The sequence below is a fragment of the Trachemys scripta genome, chromosome 8 (genome assembly GCF_013100865.1).
Source record: "Trachemys scripta elegans isolate TJP31775 chromosome 8, CAS_Tse_1.0, whole genome shotgun sequence".
NCBI classification, from domain to species: domain Eukaryota; kingdom Metazoa; phylum Chordata; order Testudines; family Emydidae; genus Trachemys; species Trachemys scripta.
Genome location: NC_048305.1, coordinates 50,355,197 through 50,373,804, shown reverse-complemented (window position 1 = coordinate 50,373,804; position 18,608 = coordinate 50,355,197). Strand labels below are relative to the sequence as shown.

Below are 18,608 nucleotides of genomic sequence, written 5' to 3'. Positions count from 1 at the left end.
TGAGGGGGCCACTTAGGGATCTGGGGCAAAATCAGTACTTGGTCCTGCTAGTGAAGGCAGAGGGCTGGACTGGATGACCTTTTGGGGTCCCTTCCAGTTCTATGAGATAAATATATATATATGGAGATATACCTGAGTGTTATTTACCCCTTCACATAACACAAGAACCAGTGGTTACCCAATGCAATTAATACGCAGCATGTTTAAAACAAACAAAAGGAAGTACTTCTTCACACAATGCAGTCAACCTATGGAAGTCATTGCCAGGGGATGTTGTGAAGGCCAAAAGTATAAAGGGATTCAAAAAAGAACTAGATAAATTCATAGAGGATAGGTCCACCAATGACTATTAGCCAAGATGGTCAGGGATGCAATCCCATACTGTCCTAAGCCTCTGACTGCTAGAAGCTGGGACTGAACGACAGGGGATGAATCACTCAATAATTGTCCTGTTCTGTTCATTCCCTCTGGAGTATCTGGCATTGGCCACTGCCAAAAGACAGAATACTGGGCTAGATGGACATTGGTCTGACCCAGTATGCCCGTTCTTATGTTCTAAACTCCTTCTCCTATGATGCACTACAATCTGCCCTCTTGCTGAGCCACTGTGGTATATCCAAAGAGTCCCTCACCACAGTGCATCATGGGATATGTAGTCCAGCTGGGGGCCTGGCCATGGAGAAGAATGGGGGCATGAGACACCATAACAGGATTTTTTTTCAGATTTTGGCTGAAAACTGCAAACTTTTTGGTTTTCAGGTATTCAGTCAAAATTTTCTGCAGAAAGCAGACCCTTTTTGCGAAACATTCTGCTTGGTCAAAACCACAATTTTTCATCAAAAAAGTAGTTTCAACAGAAACATTTTGAGCAGCCCTATTGTTGAGTGAAGTGACACACTGACTCGCCTGCCACCTATTCCCTGGAGCTGCGCATGTATCCTGCCCCTCTCAGCTCAGAGAAGGGAGAGAGACCCAGACATGGGACTTGATGTAGGGTCCCACAGAGTAGAGCAGGGGGGTTTACTTGTAAGGTCCCCTTTTGACAGGCCTGACAAACAGACCGGCAAGAGCCAAAATCACAGAAACTGCATGCTGGCCTTTGAAATTCCCTAGTCTCCCTACAGAGTCACTCTCCCTCCACGTGTTCCTCAGCTGGAGGAGCGTTTCCACATTGAAAAGGGCCTGGTCAAGACTCGCTTCACAACTTGCTCCATTCCTCCAACCTTCCACTGTCAAAGGAAAAACTCTGGCTGGAACTTTCCTCAGCCCTAACCCAACAACAGAGAGACCCTGAGACAGTCACATTTTCTCTCCCTACTCCTCTTTCCCCATCTTTATATCCCCTTTCTCTCCTCCCCTCAACCCCAGTTTTCCATTTCTCTTCAATTACCTGCCTCCATCCCTCTTTAAAGTGATTCCAAAAATCTGTTATGAAATAAAAGGGGGCTCATCTAAACTCCAGATCTGAAAAAGCTCAAACACTGGGGCAATTCACATCTGGCTCTAAGTCCCAAGTCTGGCATCTGTCTCCAATGGGCTGATTCCAACCGACTTATGTGAACTTCAGGGAAGTCTGGTTCTGGGTCCAAACGTTGGTTGGGATCATACTTGGTTAGAAACTCATCTGAATTATTTCACTGGTGACCTACAAAAGGGAGAGGTCAGGCTAAGAGTTCTCTTGATATTTTATGGTATAAACTAAGGGCAATGAAGACCAGAAAAATGAACCCCAGGAGAAAAAAAAAAGACACAAAAATTCTCCTGGGAAGTGGTTTAAGCTAGTGCAGCCTCTTCCAGGTGTACTCTGAGAAGCTGCCAATACCATGTTTGGATCATGGAGATCCCATGACCAGAGAGGAGGTTTTAAGCAGAATGGACCTTATCTTTATGGATGGGATGTTCTTGATTGCCTGGCTCTTACACTTTCCTTTCCAACCCAGGTCACCAACAGCTGAAGGGGGAGAGATATAGTGTGAACAAAGCAGTGACTAGGATGATAACACAGTGTGAGATGGCTCATAGTAGAGTATTCTGGAGTAATGAGCTATACTAGAAAATTCTGGAGTAAGGGACCATATGAGAGTATTCTAGAACACTAGAACATACTAGAGTATTCTGGCATAATGAACCACCCTAGAAAATTCTGGAGTAATGGGCCATAGTGAAGTATTCTTGAGTGATAGCATTATAGTATTCCAGAGTTACCATCATGTAGTAACACTATAGTAAGCCGTAGTGTTTGGTAGAGCTATTCAAGAGTACTGTCATATATTTTGAAGGATAACCATATCTCAAATACTGTCTTAGGACCAAATTCTGAATGAAGCTGAGCACCTTCAAATCGCATTGAAGTCCCCGGGATTTGTAGGTGCTCAGTACTTCTTAGCATTTGCCCCTAATTTTGGGTTACTGGCAAGGCATCTCCTATTAGAATTAAAGGCCCTGCTTGGTGTCTCTCTGTTTTCCTCTCCCTCCCAGCAAATTATGGGAAGTTCACTTCTTTTCCAATCTCTTTTTCCAATAGTTTGTACTTCACAGCAGCATGGGTGTTACAAAGGGTATTCTTTCTCAGCTTAATAAACAGCAAAAAATATATAATATATATTTTATATATATATATATATATATATGTATACATATATATATATATATAGAATTATGTTTAAATATTTGCAGAGAGATCACAACTACCTCAACCTTGCTAAAAGGAGCCTATACAGTAGAGGAAGTGAGTAGTGAGGAAATTCAGAGCAAACAGACACTCGTAGGTGGCAAACCATTGATACTGTAACATAAAGTGTCCATGGCAGCTTCTCATCTGTTGGCTCTAGGGCCTGATCCAAAGCTGGCTGAAGTCAATGGAAAGACTCATCCTTGCTGAGTTCACTGGGCTTTGGCTCAAGTCCTGGATCTCAATTTTGGTTCTGAAAGGGGGTGACAGAAGGGTAGGAGGTGTAACTATGTGTTGAGCAGATTTGTCTTCCCGCTCTCAATCCACCATCTTGTCACTTGTTTCCCCCCTTCTCCTCATCATGCACATCCCTCCTTTCACACGATGCCTCAGAATGCTGGGTGCCTGTGCCCAATTTAATGCAGAGATCGTCCTTATTTTGATTCTGACTCCTTCCCATCTCCTCCTCCCAACTCTCCTCTTTCCTCTCCCAAGCCGCCTTTCACTCTCCCACCGGCCCCAGTTGATTCCCATTTATTCCTCTGGTGCTCGCCTCGCCCACAGAAGCCGCTCATGGTGCCATTACTGATTCTCTTCAGCCGTTGGGTCCCGGCAGGTGCACTCATCTTGGTCACAATCAGCAGCAAATGGGATCACCTGAGGGGAAGGAAAGAAGCAAATGGGTTTGCAGAGTCGCTCACTGGAAAAGGGATGTGAAACCTGATTACAATGAGCCCCTCTGAGGATCAAGAGGGTAGAATACAAGGACCAATGGCTTTTTAATTGGTTCCAATAACTAGGGCTTAACCTAGGGCTCTCACTGTAGCCAACTGGGGTCTTTCCATGATTCAGTGAGAGTTGGGTCAGGAATGAAGTTAGGCAGGACTGGTCACCCAGATAGCCAGTACAGGAGCCAGCCAAGGTCAGTATGGTTCTTCTTATGTATTACAGTAGCACCCAAATGTCTCAATCAGGTTTTGGGTCACATTGTATTGGATGCAGCCCATACCTTAAGGCATGTTCCATGCCCTACAGGGGTTGAATGGTGGAGAGTGGAGGGAAGTAGAGGTACTTCTCCAAACTCTACCCACAAAATAAGCTCCTACCATCTGAGAGGCCACGGTACATCTGTTCATGACCATGCCTGGCCCTGAGTTAACAACCACAGAGTCGAATGAGGCAGTTCACCCCTCTCAGTGCTATTGTTTCATGCTGTATGCAAACTCAGGCAGATGTTTGCATTGGGTTCATGTTGTCAAGGTATATTTTGCAATCAAAACAGCTACAGACTATCATTTTTAAATAAAAGCCAAGAGGCTGTAGAACTCAGAGGCAGCTTGGGAGAGATGCTGGTTAGAACTGTTCAAATTGGTATTTTCTGCAGATTTAATGGTATTTTTTTCAATTTTTGACAAAAAAACTGAAAATTGGGGAGGATTGATTAAAAAAAAAAAAAGAAGAGAGATTTTTTTTTAGCTAAAACAAAAGATTTCCAGGAAAAAAATTGGGTGGTGGTGTGTATGGAGGGGGTGTGGGGGGAATAGGGTTAGATCTATGTAGTGCATTTGCACTTAGGGGGTCTCTGTCCTGACCTGCAGCCCCTGCTCTAACCACACTGAATCCTCCAGCTCTGCCAGTGACCATATATCCCGATTTGCAGCACCTCCTTCTATGCCAGTCCTTGACCTCACCCAACCAAGTAAGCTTTCTTTGCTATGTGGCTTAATTGGTAGCAGCAAGACTCCCAGTGTTGCTGCATGCAGCAGTTTGTGATCAGGACCTTCCCGAGCTGGACCATAGTAACACTGTAGCAGGTATCAGAGGGGTAGCCGTGTTAGTCTGAATCTGTAAAAAGCAACAGAGGGTCCTGTGGCACCTTTGAGACTAACATAAGTACTGGGAGCATAAGCTTTCGTGGGTCAGAACCTCACTTCTTCAGATGCAAGTCAGTGTAGCAGGGGGTACCACAGGCAAGAGAGTTGACAGATGAGGGTCTTGGAATTCATTCTACCTCCTGGAGATCTTCATACAGACCAAACTCGGAGCCAGGAATTCTTTGTTATTTAGAGACGTGTTGGGTTCTTTCAATCTGATCTGATGAAAGCTGGTTTGTATTTGAGCCTAACTTCTTGCTCTCCTCCATTTCTGATCATATGAACAAAGCAGTTCAGTGGATTTTTGTGCTCATGCGAAAAGCTAGTGGGGCTCTGAGGAGATGGAACGAGTCATTCTTTTCAGCAGTTTGATTTGGCTGCTTTTTGGAGGATTCACAATGGAGCTAGGTGACTGCTACCCCCCAACGACCCCCGCCCTCTACCACCTCACCTCTCTCCATCCCCAAGATGCCAATATTATTAGGATCATCAGAGTTTCACTCAGTCCTATCCCTACAATGTATCACTGCAATTCTGTAAGATCGCCAAGTGAAATTGTAGGTGCCCATCTCTAGTTATTTTAGTACAACACCCATTTCCTGTCATCCAACTTACATATTAGCAGTTGATTTTTTTTTTTTTACAAGTGATGAAAGGACAAATGATTTGAGATCCATAATAAAGGGAAGGAAGAAAAGAACCAGACCCACATATTTTTGGAATGAAAAAGTAACCGTGCCCTAAGGTTTGTTTTACTCTTGGATGTCTTTTGGAAGGAAATGTTGTGAAAACTGGGTGTGATGGCAGGGGTAGTAAAGAAGGTAGGTAGGGATGGGAGAAAAAGCGGGGCCAGTTTGATTCACAAATCAAAAGAGGCAACTGCTAAATTACCCACAGGCACAGCTTTCTAAGGTGGAATACAAAGGCCAAGTCCAGCAGGAAAGAAAGAAAGAAAGAAAGAAAGAAAGAAAGAAAGAAACCGGGTGGGATGACAAAATCACTGCATCACTGAGATGCTGAGTCACGCAACATTGTAACGCCAAATCTTACTGTAGTAACTTGATGCTGTCTGAGTGACCAATTTCCGGAAGGGAAAAGTGTCCCATGGATATCTGTGGGAGTTGGATTGAGCATTTTGTCCCATTGACCCTGACCCCAAACCCATTTAGGTCAATTACTGATCCCAGGAGGTTTTGGATCAAGCCCCTTGAGGTCTGCTTTCCACTTGATTGGGTATCAGCCTGCAGGCTCCATTCCAAGGTGCAGCGAAGCCTGTAACCATTGGCTGCCTTGAGCTCTTATTTGAACTCGGCCCGTTCCCCTCTGACTCCTGTGGGAAGCTCACTTACCTTCCTAGAGGACAGTGTGGAGGAGCAGCAGTCACCCCCATCATACTGGCAATACGCCCGGTTATTGATGGTGTCACACCAGCCATCTGCTTGGAAAGGCTAGGGAGAGAAATGAGAAACTGCTGAGTGGAGACTAGTTAGGATGCTTCATGAATGGAAAACTCCTCCCAAGACCTGTGACTGCGGGTCTTCAACAAAGCCCTCATGCATCACCATCACTGTCTAGGGCCCAACCCTGCCACACTTCCCCAAAGCTTTTACAGTGAAAGTGTCCCCAAAAAAACAGTTTATCAGCTGGCCAGTGTGGGACTCAGTTCTGAAGAAGGTGTAGGCCATGGCTTGAGGCGCAATTCTGTACAGCCATGAAAAGTGAGGGAACTGTATTAGAATGCCACCTCCCACTAGAGACGGGCCCAAACCAAACTCCCTGAAATTCAGGGAAGTTCAAATCCAGAGGTGAGCTTCACAGCCAGCTTTAGCTCTACAATGGACCAAACCAAACCTCAGAATCAAATGCCACTGAACTTTGGGTGAGTTCAGAGCCAGTTCTGAGCTACCTGGGCCTGCTCTTCCACCAAGTTACTCCAGTTCGATGCGGCTCCACTGAAGTCAATGTCATGGTGTGATCAGGGCCCTAGACTGACTGCATACTGGACTGACCCAAAAATCTCCCCAGCCCAGACTTTGAGAAATCATGGCTCCACATCTGAGCTTCGTGGCTTAGGCTGTACAGCTAAGTATGAGAGAGGCTGTGTAGTTTCTGCCTATTGATCACACAGTCAGAGCTCAGCACAGAACATGGTTAATCTGCCTGGGACTAAGAAAAAGGGCAGGCAAATCCATCTGTAGCTGGGTGGTCACCCGCTCCTGCCCTGAAGAGCTTAAAACAGCCCTGTGAGTAAGCCTGGGCTGATTGGGGAAGCAGCCGCAGCTGGCCCTAAAAAGGGGCTGCTAGGCTGGAGCTAACAGAGTCTCCCTCTAGATGTTGAGGGGGATGGGCCTGGCTGCTGGGCGCTGAGCAGGGTACCTAAAGTGGAGCAGGGCTGGGGAAAGGCCAGAAGAGCTGGGGAGCTCCAGCCTGGAAAACCCCCAGGCTTCAGGCCTTGTTAAAGGCCAAGAAGGGTACTGGGGATTGCAAAGGGGCAGCCCAAGGGTAGGCAGAGGCAGCAGGTCCAGACCCTCCTTGCCAATGATGAGTGGCAATTATACTGCAGTCCGCCCCAGTCAGCGGGGGCTAGATGGTGACTGGCAGTAGCCCAAGACTGAGGCGAGGTGAGGATAGAGAGTTGGGGGTTCCCTAGTGAGGGGAGACCCAGCTAGACTGCAGGGTACTGCAGGGGGCAGAACCCCGAGAGAAGGGGCACCGGGGTCCGAGAAGGACAATGGGGACAGCGACAGGCGAGACAACGGCCAACAGAGGGCGTTCCGGAGGTTGGCAAGCTAATTCCCTGGACGTCCAGCAGGAGGCGCCGGGCCAGGTGAGTCTCACATTGCTACACATCCAAGATGCTACAGCTTAGCTCCCAAGTATCCGTAGGAGCACTGGGTAGAGTCACACAGCACAGACCCTAATGATAACCTTATCCAGAGTGCAAAATGATTCCACCTGTGTGCCACCCCACTGCATCTCTGGTGCATAGGAAAGGGGACACGGCCAGGGCCCCAACCTCATCACAACCCTCCTCTGGGGAATCTATCACCATCTTCCGCACTAAACTCCTCCAGTCCCTGCCAGATGGGAGCACAAGGACCACAGCCATGCTTGGCCAGTGCACTAAGGGGAGAGGAGGTTCTCATGCCATTTTGCTTCATTTTCCTGCATGCCCACAGAAGGCCCCCCCCCATCTTTACCTTCAGCCAAAACTCAGCCTTTTACACAACAATTTTGTAAAACTTTCTCATTGTTGTGTGTCCTTACAAGAGCTGGGCCAATACTGCAAAACAAGTGCTCAGGAACATTTGCTGGAATTGCTAAACAAATTCACTCCAACCCCATTTTGTGTTCATGTTCTGGGAATAGTCAAGGCTTGGGGTGTGATTTGCAGAAGAACCCACGTGATTTAGGAGCACATGTTCCAGTGGTGTGCTCCTAAGTCACCTAGGTGCCTTGGAAAACCCCTCTCTTGTCCTACAGTGAGATTTTTCCACCCCGGTGTAGTTAGGCTGATGTAGCTACATTGCTACAAACACCTAGTACAAATGCATTGCATGGATGTAAAAAGTGGCTGGCATTGGTGTGGGTTACCCCAGTAGCCACACAGGTACAGGTCACTTTTTACAATAATGCAGCATGTGTTCATCTTGGGTTAGCATTGGTGCACCTCTATCAGTGTAGCTAAAAAAATCCCCAGACCAGATAAGCCTCTAGTGAATAAATTTCACTCACAGACAAAACGGAATTTCAGATTGCACAACTACCCAACAGGGCAGCTCTCTGACTGCAAAGCTAACACACAAGTCAAAATCTGCACCATTGCTGGTTAGTTATGAGTCATGTAATCATGGAAGAGAAATACCCAATCAGCGATGAGAATCAAGGACATGTGACTTGTGTAACTAAACACCATTGCATGAATTCGAAGTATTTGCAATGAACTGTTCAGGAAAAAGCTGCAACTGAGAATTATTTCCAGAGAAATTCATGAATAAACTTGAGTAACACATAAATGTGATGTCACACTCTAGTCATAACAAAAAGGAGGCAGCATTCATTGAATAAATTATTAGGAATTAAATATTCACCTGGCTCTAGTCTACATGCTATTGGGTACTGACCTGCACCAAAAGCCACTGGAAAGATTATTCTCATCAGGAGCTAGACATATTGGAAATACAGCCAGAAATCCTGATCTTGTGAGATTACCAGTTCTATTTTGCAGAGCAAAGTGGATTTGATGGCCCAAATGGACATCCAGCCTTTTGAGCATTGATCTGAACCAAAATTCCAAACCTCTGAGGTTCACCCCCCATTAGCAGAGTCCTCCCTGTCTAGCCAAGGCATGCGTTACTGAGAATGAGCATTGAAACATGATGGCATTATCCCCACAACAGTGGAAGCCAAAACGCAGAATCAGGCACTATAAGTGCCGCAGCTCTCCCGATGCAGAAGCAATGCTGACAGATGTAACTGTTGTGTATTGTGGACACAGCACAAATCCCTGACGTGCATACAGTTGGAACCATGAGGGCTAACTGACTCTGTACTGTATTACATTAGATGAGAAACATAGTAATCACTATATAATAACAGATTCAACATAAGCAACTGCTTAAGAAGCTATACCTGAAAATTCACGTAAACTGATTCAACACTCTGCTCAAAATATTCCCTACATCATCTCTATCCTGCTCCCTGAAATGAAATGGGCACATCAACTTCAGAAGCACTTGGGGGAGGGAGGGGGGGAAACAAGGTCCAGTTACAAGTCAAGGCTTTCAGGTGGCTTGCGTTTTCTTTTTGGATAGCATCTGCCAACATTTTAAGCACTCCCTTGAGGAAGCGGTGTGTTTCCAGCAATGTCTGACTCAGATGTTCCCTCGGACGATGCCGGTCGTTCAGCACAGCTGCTTTCTGGCATAATGTTATTGGTGGTTGTGTCAAACTGGGGCACTGATGTTGGAACAACTGGCAATTCTCCAAATTTTGCCTCTTTTGTCAGCCGCGGAGTCACACCCAAATCTCGCAACTGGTCAGTGTGGTGGCAGCAAAACATATTGGGTGCCACTTGTACTGTGTAGGACAAAGAACCTGTTTGTGCACTAACAATTGCTGGAAGCCATGTACTGTGTCCCCGATAATAATGTGCCAGAACTGTTTGACCCACTTGTAGCTCACAAGGTGCACTGGTCCTTCGTCATCGCTTGACTTATTAGATGATTTCTAACTTGTAGATGTAGATCTGGCGTTAATAAGTCCACGGGTGACCTGAGATTTCGGCCGATAAACAGCATTGCAGGTGTTTGGTTCATCATGGTATGTACTATGTTTCAACATTTTAGCAAGAAGCATGACAGCTTAGGTTGTAATGACCGCTTATCTGTCATGGATTGCAGGGCTTGCTTAAAAGTTTGTACTAACCTTTCAACAAAACCATTTGTGTCTGGGTGATATGGTGCTGAGGGAATATGGCTAGTACCATTTTTCTTCATGTCTCACTGAAACTCTTCTGAACTAAACTGAGGACCGTTGTCACTCACAGCTTGCTCTGGCAGTCCAGTTCTTGCAAACAAACTTAGAAGTTTTTCTCCTGTTTGTACAGCTGTGGTGGTTTTCATGAAGAAAAAAAAAAACACATCTGGCCATTTGGAATGGGCATCCACCTCTATTAGATACATCATTCCTAAAAATGTTCCTGCACAATCAATATGCAGACACGTCCAGAAAGTGGATGGCCATTCCCAGGGGTGTAATGGCACTGGTTTAGGCTGTACCCGTTGGCATCACGAACATTCCCTGAGTGAGCTGCAGTATTCGTTGGTCAATGTCTGGCCACCATACAAAACTTCTGGTGAGTCCCTTCATTTTTACTAGCCCTACATGTCCTACATGGAGCTCTTCTAATATTTTTGCGCATAGTTTACTAGGTATGATAACATGAATTCCACATATGACACTCCCTTGATGTAGGGTAAGCTCACCTTTGTGTGTGTAAAAGGGTGCCAGATTAGGGCTATCAGTCTATTTCTGGCGTCATAAACCTGAGCCAGTGTGGGATACCTCCTGGTTTCCTTGCTTGATTAAACTACAAGTCACTGGGGATCACTCAATCTGAAACAAATTCGACAGATTCTGTCTCTATTCCAGGTTGTCCTTCAGCTAGCACAGGCAGGCAGGAAAGCCCATCTGCATTTGAATCCGATGTCACAGATGTAACCAGCTAAGAAGAGAGCCCGGTGTTGCATATGTGCTACCATTGTCACAGAAACTCCTTCTGTTGGATGTAGGATTGTTATTAGGGGTTGGTGGTCCGTGACAAGGGTGAATTTTCTCCTATATAGACACTGGATGAATTTCTTCACACCCCATACCCCATACCAGACTTATCTATTTGTGCATAGTTAGGTTCTCCAACTGTGAGCGATCTTGAAGCAAATGCTATGGGTATCTCACTGCCACCTGGCATTCTGAGCCATGTAATTACCCCAATTCCATGTGGGGAATTGTCACATGCTAACTTAATAGGCAAGGATGGGTTAAAGTGCACTGTCTGATGTGACCAATTGTTTTGCTTCCAGAAAAGTTTTTGAAACTCAGCTGACCAAACCCACTTTTGACCGGTCTGCAGTGAACAGTTCAGTGGATGCAATACACTTGCTGGGTTTGGTGCAAATCAGCTATAGTAGTTGATAAATCCCAGAAATGATCGAAGATGTGACACATCCTTTGGCAATGGAGCTTCCAGGACTGCTTTACTCTTCTCCTGAGATTTATGTAGGCCCTGCACATCAATAACGTGCCCACAATAAGCCATTGAGTCCTTGAAAAATTCACATTTTATGCAATTAGCTCGTAACCCATATTCTCCTAGACGTTTTAATACCCTTTTTACGGTTTCCAGATGTTCATTATCACTTCCACCGGTCACAGTAATGTCATCCAAATAACGCTGTGTTCTCAGGACACCTTGCAAAACTTGATCCGTTGCCCATTGCCATATAGCAGGAACTAAAGCAATACAAAACACTAGCCAGTTATGCTGGTACAGACCTTTTTGTGTGCTGATTGTGAGATATGCCTTAGACCAGGGGTTCTCAAACTGGGGGTCGTGACCCCTCAGGGGGTCGTGAGGTTATTACCTAGGGGGTCGTTGCTGTCAGCCTCCACCCCAAACCCAGCTTTGCCTCCAGCATTTAGAATAGAGTTAAATGTTTTTAATTTATAAGAGGGGGTCGCACCCAGAGGCTGCTGTGTGACAGGGGTCACCACTACAAAAGTTTGAGTACCACTGCCTTAGACTCTTCCTCAACTTCCATCTGTAGGTAGGCCTGTGACAAATTGGTCTTGCTAAATCGTTGTCCCCCTGCCACTGTAGCAAAAATATTGAGGCAAAGAGTATTTTTCAGCTTTCAGTACAGGGTTGATGGTATTCTTAAACACTCCACACACCCTTACTGCACCACATTTTTTTACAAATGGAATGATCGGAGTTCCCCACTCACTCCTGGCCACTTCTGAAAGTATGCCCTCCCTTTCCAGACGTTCCAATTCAGCGTCTACCTTTGAGTGGATACCGTAAGGGACAGGTTGAGCTTTCTGAAACTTGGGCTGTGCTTTCTCGTCTAGGATTATTTCAGCCTTCATGTGTTTTAGAGTTGCTATGCCCTCCTTGAATACTCCTAAGGCCGATTCAGTATCCCTGCCAGCTGCTGTTTGGCTATTTTAGTAGAGTCTGCTGAAAGTGACTGCAGCATCGTTCTAGATATCCACTCCAGAGGATCCTTACATAACCATTCATGGCGCCACAGGGCCGGCCCCCCTTTCTCAACGACATATAAGTCTAATAACAATAAGCAGTGTTTATACTCCACATTCACGTGCATCACTCCAATTGGCATTGTTTCCCCTTCTGTATAACTTTTTAGTAACATTCCTGTCTTCCTCAGTTTGTATTTTTAAAAGTTTTCTCATATTCTGAATATGAGATAACAGACACTGCAGAGATGGTGTTCTATTCCATTTTAAGTGTTTTTCGCTGCTACCTGGGGTGTCAACCAGATTGCTGCCTTGTCATTTTTGCTCACACTATATATACCGAGACTGGCTACTCCACTCTCCCAGTATGTATATCTACTGCCTCTGTCTACAGAATGTACATTGATATTCCTTTTTCTATACCCTGTGTTAGTCTCTTTCTTATTTCTCTTAGTGTGACAAACTGCGTGGCTATGACTTTTTTTATTACAGCTTCTGCAGTAGGCATCTGTAAATTGGCAGTCAGAAGGAATATGGAACCTTTTTCCACACTGATGACGTGTCTGTCTGCTGAGTGGACTGGCTCTTGCCTTGGGTTACAGATAGTTTATGCTTTCTGCCCAACACATTCAAATACATCACAATAACCACCAACCGCAGCTGGGCCAAATTATAACAGCCCACATTGTCATCACTAGTCTCCATCTGCTACTTTCGTCCTCACGACTTGATTGGAACAAAACGTGGGATTGGGCCTGTGATGGAGTCTACTCCCTACACTGGCCCCAAAAGAGTTGAATTAGGCCAGGTGGGCCCAATCAACCAATTAAGCTCCAAAGGGGGAGATTTAGGCTGTGAGGAGGGTTCTAATTAGAAGGAAGCTCCCTGTGAGGGAACTTCTATAAAGCCAGGCGGCTCGGTGTTTTCCCCTTCCAGGGGAGTCTCTGCACACAAGCAACGACAGGCAGTCCTCATGCCCGCTGCCCTATGTCGTTCCCACAGTAACTCAGGCTGTCTTCCCATTCACTGCCCCAGCAACACTACTCTGCAGTGGCTGGTAAGGGAACTCAGTCTGCCCTCTACTCTGGGTTCCAGTCCAGGGCCCTGTAGTGAGCAGTTATGGTCTGCATCTACACCAACCTTACTTCTGTCACCCTGGACTACTTCCTACCGTACTTCTGCAAGCTTCCCACTCTTCAACCTTCCTAGTCAGACCCCTCTTTCTTAGGCCTACTAGGTAAACGCTTTCTCCGGGGTTCCTAGTCCCCCCACTCCCTGTTCCTTCTCCCTTACCTCAGAGACAGAGACTGCGGGAGTGGGAGGAAAACTGCACGTTGGAAGACCTGAAGGGGGCACTCAACTGGGTGGAGCTAATCCCCAGAAGACGGCATCACCCAGTGGTGAGTAGAGCACCATGTGACAGACCCAAGACAAACCAGATGTAATTTTGCCACAAAAGGGAGGATGAAGTGAGAGCTAGGACAGGTGGAAAATCAATGAATCAGTGGACTAATGCCCCACTCCCATTATCAGTAGCACCTGCAGTACCTAACCAAGCTCAGAGACCTAGCAGACAAACACAGAGTAAGAGCCAGCCCCTGCCCTCAAGAGCTTACAATCTACATACACCAGATAGGTACAGGGTGGGAGAAAGGACATATGTTACAGTTGAGAAATCAAGGCACAGGGAACTGAAGTGACTGGCCCAAGGTCATACAGTGTCTGTGGTAGAGCCGGGAACTGAGCCCATCTCCCCGGTCCCAGTCCAGCGACTTAACCACATGTTTCATACTTTCTCTTGTTTCATAGGCATGGTCGATGGCTTGGGGCTGGTATTACCCTGTACCCCAACTGCCTATTTACATTTGCCCCTCCTCCTACCCCTTGACCCTACAGCACGGGACCCAAGAACAATAATAACAACAACTTTTATTTATCTAATACCTTTCATTCCTGGAAGCAAAGCAATTTATCAAGTTTTCATACCGTGCATACGCACCCATCACTTAAATGCAGACGCCTCTGGGATAGAAGGCAAAAGGTGTTTAATAATATTTAGCCCTTATAGTGTGCTTCACAAACCTCCATTAATCCCCTCAACATAGGGAAACTGAGGACGAGACATTGGGTGACTTGCGCAAGGCCTCACAGCTGGTCGTTGTCAGAGTCGGGATTGGCAGTCAGGGATCCTGAGCGTTAGGATCCATTGCACAGGTTTAACAGTAATGCTACACACCATTTAGGTCAGGAAATGAAGAACACTGTATCCAGCTAAAACTGTTGGGAGAATAGTCAGCCAGCCTGTAATTACCCAAACTGGAATATGAGCAGGCAGCAGGGTTAATATTTGTACGTTTGTGAAAAGTGCCAAGGGGTCTTAATTGACTGTCGGTGAGGACATCAGTCCTCTGTCCCATTTGAGAAAGGGCACCATGTGCATTAGCACCATGCTTGGGCCCTGTCTCAGAGTGAAGAGTGCCATCTATGGCATCACCCTAGTGCAGCACCCAGGGAAGGGTATGATGTGAGGTCTGAATTCTTTTGCACGATTCCATGCTGTAGTTTTTCCTTCAACTCTGCTCCATATGTCATGAGTCACTGGAAAAACAAAAATCTATTTCTTATTTCGTTTCCATGTAATTGCAAAGAATTGCCTGTCTCGGATGCATGGGCCTCAATGATTTCCAGATCATTTCTCATGTGCAGTGTCTAGTTATGGGGGAAGGGGCTGAAGAGGGGAGATTTTTTTTCTCTCTTTGTATACCTTCTAGAACTAATTGCTCCTTCCCTCCCCCACAAAAGTCCCCACCCTAAACAAATACAGGCTCCTATGGCAACGTCTGTTGGGGAAACTTTGACAGCTCATGCTCAAAATTACATTGGAAAAACATACAAGAGGAAAATAAAAAATGACTGATTGAACCAAAGGCTTGAAAGAGCTAGAAGCCCAGTTCCATGACCTGTGTCTCAGTGAGTGAAAGGTGTCCAAGCTCTGACCAGATACTGCAAATCCATTCTGTCCCCGTCTTGTTAATAAAATGCATTACCTTGGTCTTTCCCATGAGATGCACAACCACAGCTCTCCTGCCAACTTGTGATCATTAAGAGTTTTTTTGAAAGAGGAGACGTGCTAACCTCAGGGGTCTGGACCAAATTTCAGATCAACTCATTACATTCTTCCTACTTCTGATTGTAGTTTGACTGGAGAGGGTGGGTTGGTCCTCAGCTGGTGCAACCTGGATTAGCACCATTGACTTCTACAGGGCAATGCTGAGGTACACAAGCTGAGCATCTGACTCACTATTCTTTTTCACATCCCATCCTGAAGTGTTGCCTAGCACAGCTGTTTGCAACCCCACAGCTGCTGTTTTTTACCTCAGACGTGGCTGCACCTCAGTGATCTTTACAGTCACTGGGCACTACATCTTGTAAGATATTTGAATAGTCTTGAGTGCATATCAGTTCACAGGAGGTCAGGATGCAGTGTAACGTGTCTATCCATCTATGGTACTCCCATGGCCCCCTGTGCCCTAGCATCTGAGCACCTCACAATCTTTAATGCACTTATCCTCACAACACCCCCATGAGGCAGAGTGAGACTAAAGGACTTGTCCGAGGTCACACAGGAAGTCTGTGGCACAGCAAGGAATTAAATTGAGGTCTCCCACTGATGATCTTTCCTACTTTAGGTCCTGATGCTGCATAATGAGGCGACTTTGTAATGTTACAATATCAAAATGCATAAATTGCATTGCAACATCAAGGAGCAACCGCAGGGTTACTCTGTCCTACAAAACAGCCACAAATCAGTGCGTGACTTGATAGATGAGATAGGGTGGGCGAGTTTCTGTTACAACACAGACCTGAAGCAAATTAAGACAATCAGCCAAAGCCGGACCTGGAGTAAGTCGGAGTGACTCTTGTTAACTTTTATATGGAAATAAATTGAAGCTAGTTGTTTTTGCTTCTAAAGAGACTGCATCTGGTTTCAATCTTCATAAGGGAAAAGAGGAACAGAACTGTTTAGATCTGCAACGTATTGATTGTGGGCCTCATTTTCCACTCATTCACACCTGTGCAAAGTGAGTGCAAAACCTTCTTGGCACTGGTGTAAATAGTCAGGCAAAGCAGTGGAGAATCAGGCTCTGACTATAGATGTAAAAAGGGAAATAAGGATAATCCAGGGAACTACAGACCAGTCAGCTTAACTTCTGTACCTGGAAAGATAATGGAGCAAATACTTAAGCAATCAATTTGCAAACATCTAGAAGATAATAAGGTGATAAGTAACAGTCAGCATGGGTTTGTCAAAAACAAATTGTGTCAAACCAACCTGATAGCTTTCTTTGATAGGGTAACAAGCTTTGTGGATGGGGGGAAGCAGTAGACATGGTATATTTTGATTTTAGCAAATCTTTTGATACTGTCCTGCATGACCTTCTCATAAATAAACTAGGGAAATACAACCTAGATGGAGCTACATAAGGTGGGTGCAAAACTGGTTGGAAAACTATTCCCAGAGAGTAGTTGTCAGTGGTTGACAGTCATGCTGGAAGGGCATAATGAGTTGGGTCCCACAGGGATCATTTCTGCGTGCGGTTCTGTTCAATATCTTCATCAATGATTTAGATAATGGCATACAGAGTACACTTACAGGTGCTTTGGAGGATAGGATTAAAATTCAAAATGATCTGGAAAAACTGAAGAAATGGTCTGAAATAAATAGGATGAAATTCAATAAGGAGAAATGCAAAGTACTCCATTTAGGAAGGAACAATCAGTTGCAGACATACAAAATGGGAAATGACTGCCTAGGAAGAGTACTGTGGAAAGGGATCTGGGGGTCATATTGGACCACAAGCTAAATACGAGTCAACAGAGTAACGCTGTTGCAAAAAAAAAGCGAACATCATTCTGGGGCTACATCTACACTACAGGGGGGAGTCGATTTAAGATACGCAAATTCAGCTACATGAATAGTGTAGCTGAATTCGACGTATCGCAGCCGACTTACCCCACTGTGAGGACCGCGGCAAAATCGACCTCTGCGGCTTCCCGTCGACGGCGCTTACTCCCACCTCCGCTGGTGGAGTAAGAGCGTCGATTCAGGGATCGATTGTCGAGTCCTGACGGGACGCGATAAATCGATCCCCGAGAGGTCGATTTCTACCCGCCGATTCAGGCGGGTAGTGTAGACCTAGCCTAAGATGTATTAGCAGGAGTGTTGTAAGCAAGACACGAGAAGTAATTCTTCTGCTCTACTCTGCTTTGATTAGACCTCAGCTGGAATATTGTGTCCAGTTCTGGGCACTACATTTCAGGAAGGATGTGGACAAATTGGAGAGAGTCCAGAGAAGAGCAACAAAAATGATTAAAGGTCTAGAAAACATGACCTATAAGGGAAGAGTGAAAAAATTGGGTTTGCTTAGTCTGGAAAAGACAAGATTGAGAGGGGACAAGATAACAGTTTTCAAGTATATAAAAGGTTGTTACAAGAAAGAGGAAGAAAAATTGTTTTTCTTAACCACTGAGGATAGGACAAGAAGCAATGGGTTTAAATTACAGAAACAGAAGTTTAGATTGGACATTAAGAAAAACTTCCTAACTGTCAGGGTAGTTAAGCACTGGAATAAATTGCCTAGGGAGGTTGTGGTATCTCCATTATTAGAGATTTCTAAGAGCAGGTTAGACAAACACCTGTCAGGAATGGTTTAGATAATTAGTCCTGCCACGAGTGCAGGGGACTGGACTAGATGACCTCTTGAGGTCCCTTCCAGTCCTATGATTCTATGTGTGAAGGCAAGAGGTTCTAGTACAGGGATGGGCAAACTACGGCCTGTGGGCCGCATCCAGCCCACCAGCTGTTTAATCCATCCCTCGAGCTCCTGTTAGGGAGCGGGGCCTGGGGCTTGCCCCACTCCGGTGCTCCAGCCGGGGAGCAGGGTCAGTGGCTGTTCCACATGGCTCCCAGAAGCAGTGACATGTCCCCCCTCTGGCTCCTGCGCATAGGGGCAGCCAAGGAGCTCTGCTCCACACGCTGCCCCCACCCCAAGTGCCGCCCCTGCAGCTCCCATTGGCTGGGAACTGTGGCCAATGGGAGCTGCCAGAGCGGTGCCTGTGGATGGGGCAGCACGCAGCAGAGCTGCCTGGCCGTGCCTCCACATAGGAGTTGGAGGGGGGACACGCTGCTGCTGCTTCCGGTAAGCGCCACCTGGAGCTTGCACCCCTGACCCCCCTGACTCCTCTACCAGGCCCCAATCCCCTACTCCAGCCTTGATTCCCCTCCCATCCTCCGAACCCCT

General features: G+C 46.0%; 1 protein-coding gene across 2 annotated transcripts in view; it reads right to left on the bottom strand.

Annotated features, from left to right (window-relative positions):
• Window positions 1-722: 722 nt before the first annotated feature.
• The window catches only part of PAPPA2 (pappalysin 2), a 172,939-nt gene continuing 155,053 nt past the window's right edge, over window positions 723-18,608 (bottom strand). Inside the window, exons 21-23 of one of the 2 annotated variants that reach the window (XM_034779977.1) lie at window positions 5,895-5,993; window positions 3,225-3,328; window positions 723-2,924 (exon numbers count right to left, since the gene is read on the bottom strand). In XM_034779977.1, coding sequence (XP_034635868.1) covers window positions 3,254-3,328; window positions 5,895-5,993 — 174 coding nt within the window. In that variant the 3' untranslated portion in view covers window positions 723-2,924; window positions 3,225-3,253. Of the gene's footprint in view, window positions 3,329-5,894; window positions 5,994-18,608 lie in introns of both variants that reach the window. The other variant, XM_034779976.1, reaches the window with a different exon arrangement.